Here is a 2,288-nt window from a genome sequence, read left to right as displayed (position 1 = left end):
CCAGAATTCCTCTGGGATCCAGGGATCCAGAATTCCTCTGGGATCCAGGGTTCTTCTGGGATCCAGGGTTCCACTGGGATCCAGAATTCCTCTGGAATCCAGGGTTACTCTGGGATCCAGAGTTCCTTTGGGATCCAGGGTTACTCTGGGATCCAGACTTCCTCTGGGATCCAGACTTCCTCTGGGATCCAGAGTTCCTCTAGGATCCAGGGTTCCCCAGGGATCCAGGGTTCCCCAGGGATCCAGGGATCCAGAGTTCCTCTAGGATCCAGGGTTCTTCTGGGATCCAGAGTTCTTCTGGGATCCAGAGTTCCTCTGTGATCCAGAATTCCTCTGGGATCCAGGGTTCCCCAGGGATCCAGAGTTCCTCTGGGATCCAGGTTTCCCCAGGGATCCAGAGTTCCTCTGGGATCCAGGGTTCCCCAGGGATCCAGAGTTCCTCTGGGATCCAGAGTTCCTCTGGGATCCAGAGTTCCCCAGGGATCCAGGGTTCCTCTAGGATCCAGGGTTCTTCTGGGATCCAGAGTTCCTCTGTGATCCAGGGTTGCCCAGGGATCCAGAATTCCTCTGGGATCCAGGGATCCAGAATTCCTCTGGGATCCAGGGATCCAGAATTCCTCTGGGATCCAGGGTTCTTCTGGGATCCAGAGTTCCTCTGTGATCCAGAATTCATCTGGGATCCAGAGTTCCTCTGGGATCCAGGGTTCCCCAGGGATCCAGAGTTCCTCTAGGATCCAGAGTTCCTCTGGGATCCAGAGTTCCTCTGTGATCCAGAATTCCTCTGGGATCCAGGGTTCCCCAGGGATCCAGGGTTCCCCAGGGATCCAGAGTTCCTCTAGGATCCAGAGTTCCTCTAGGATCCAGAGTTCCTCTGGGATCCAGAGTTCCTCTGTGATCCAGAATTCCTCTGGGATCCAGAGTTCCCCAGGGATCCAGGGATCCAGAGTTCCTCTGGGATCCAGAGTTCCTCTAGGATCCAGGGTTCCCCAGGGATCCAGAATTCCTCTGGGATCCAGGGATCCAGAGTTCCTCTAGGATCCAGGGTTCTTCTGGGATCCAGAGTTCTTCTGGGATCCAGAGTTCCTGTGGGATCCAGAGTTCCCCAGGGATCCAGAGTTCCTCTAGGATCCAGAGTTCCTCTGGGATCCAGAGTTCCCCAGGGATCCAGAGTTCCTCTAGGATCCAGAGTTCCTCTGGGATCCAGAGTTCCTCTGGGATCCAGGGTTCCCCAGGGATCCAGAGTTCCTCAGGGATCCAGAGTTCCTCTGGGATCCAGAAAGCTGCAGGAAAGTTTCTGTTCACACACCCAGACTCAGAGGGACCGTGGGTCGGTGGTCCTCATCTCTACCTCAGAACCGTCCAGAACATTTAACAAATCAAGCTCACCTCCAACCATCACAACAGCAGCTGCCAGCTGAGTCCTACAGGTAAACATAGACAAGTGACCCAACAGGTGAGCTTAGCATCCATTCACTGACTGAACTTTAAAGTTGAGAACTGCAGTGACAGTGTCCCAGCAGAAGCCTCACTGGTTCTGGTTCTGGTCGTTCTGGATCAGCCTTCTCTGCTGCCGGCTCAGGGACTCCAGGATGCTGTTGAAGGTTTTGATGGCCTGAAACCAGAGAGGGGCTTCATGGTTCCCCAGCAGGGGGCAGCAGCATGTGCAGTGGTTTAGTGGTTACCATGGTTACCTGCAGTCGCAGAGGGAAGTGAACTCCGGCCTCCAGAGCCAGGTGAGCCAGGTGAAGCAGCAGCACGGACAGCTGGGCAGCTAGAGGAGGCAGCAGCGTTAGACACCTGAGCAGCAGAACCAACATACGAACCAGAACCAACCAGACCTGGAAGAGACGCCTGGGCCAGGAGCTGAGAGACAAAACGGACCACAGGTCACAATCAGAACCCACCAAGACGAAGGTTTCCAGTTCCAGGATCAGATCCGAGAGTCCGCTAGTGCAAACAGGAGCAGAAAGTGCCGTCCCAGTTCCCCAGCAGGGGGCAGCAGTCCTTTCCTTACCAATTTTAACATCCATCCTACCAGCCTCAGGTCAGCGCCACGACACCGACTGCAGCTCAACAACAAATTAACAGAATCTACAGTTTCACCTGCCAAACTGGTTGAACTGACGACTCAGGGCCGCCGCCAGGAATCGTGGGCCCCCTGACAAAACTTTGTTTGGCCCCCCTGACCAGCTGCTGGTACAATTTTCTGAGTCTGCTTGACCCATAAAAAGCGTCACAATTTTAAAGGCCTGCATCTGCCTTGGTTTCTGTGGTTCAATACTGATAAT

At 54.5% G+C, this 2,288-nt stretch overlaps 1 protein-coding gene across 5 annotated transcripts in view; it reads right to left on the bottom strand.

The window, feature by feature from the left end:
* Window positions 1-2,288, bottom strand: part of sycp2l (synaptonemal complex protein 2-like) — a 35,351-nt gene that overhangs the window by 20,843 nt on the left and 12,220 nt on the right. For all 5 annotated transcript variants that reach the window (XM_015016941.1, XM_015016939.1, XM_015016943.1 and 2 more), the window contains exons 5-8: window positions 1,839-1,863; window positions 1,692-1,771; window positions 1,530-1,612; window positions 1,387-1,421 (exon numbers count right to left, since the gene is read on the bottom strand). In XM_015016941.1, coding sequence (XP_014872427.1) covers window positions 1,387-1,421; window positions 1,530-1,612; window positions 1,692-1,771; window positions 1,839-1,863 — 223 coding nt within the window. The remainder of the gene's footprint in view (window positions 1-1,386; window positions 1,422-1,529; window positions 1,613-1,691; window positions 1,772-1,838; window positions 1,864-2,288) is intronic.

The sequence above is a fragment of the Poecilia latipinna genome, unplaced genomic scaffold (genome assembly GCF_001443285.1).
Source record: "Poecilia latipinna isolate Pla-1442-1.1 unplaced genomic scaffold, P_latipinna-1.0 Scaffold2080, whole genome shotgun sequence".
Taxonomy (NCBI): Eukaryota; Metazoa; Chordata; class Actinopteri; order Cyprinodontiformes; family Poeciliidae; genus Poecilia; species Poecilia latipinna.
This window is presented reverse-complemented; position numbering and strand designations above follow the sequence as displayed.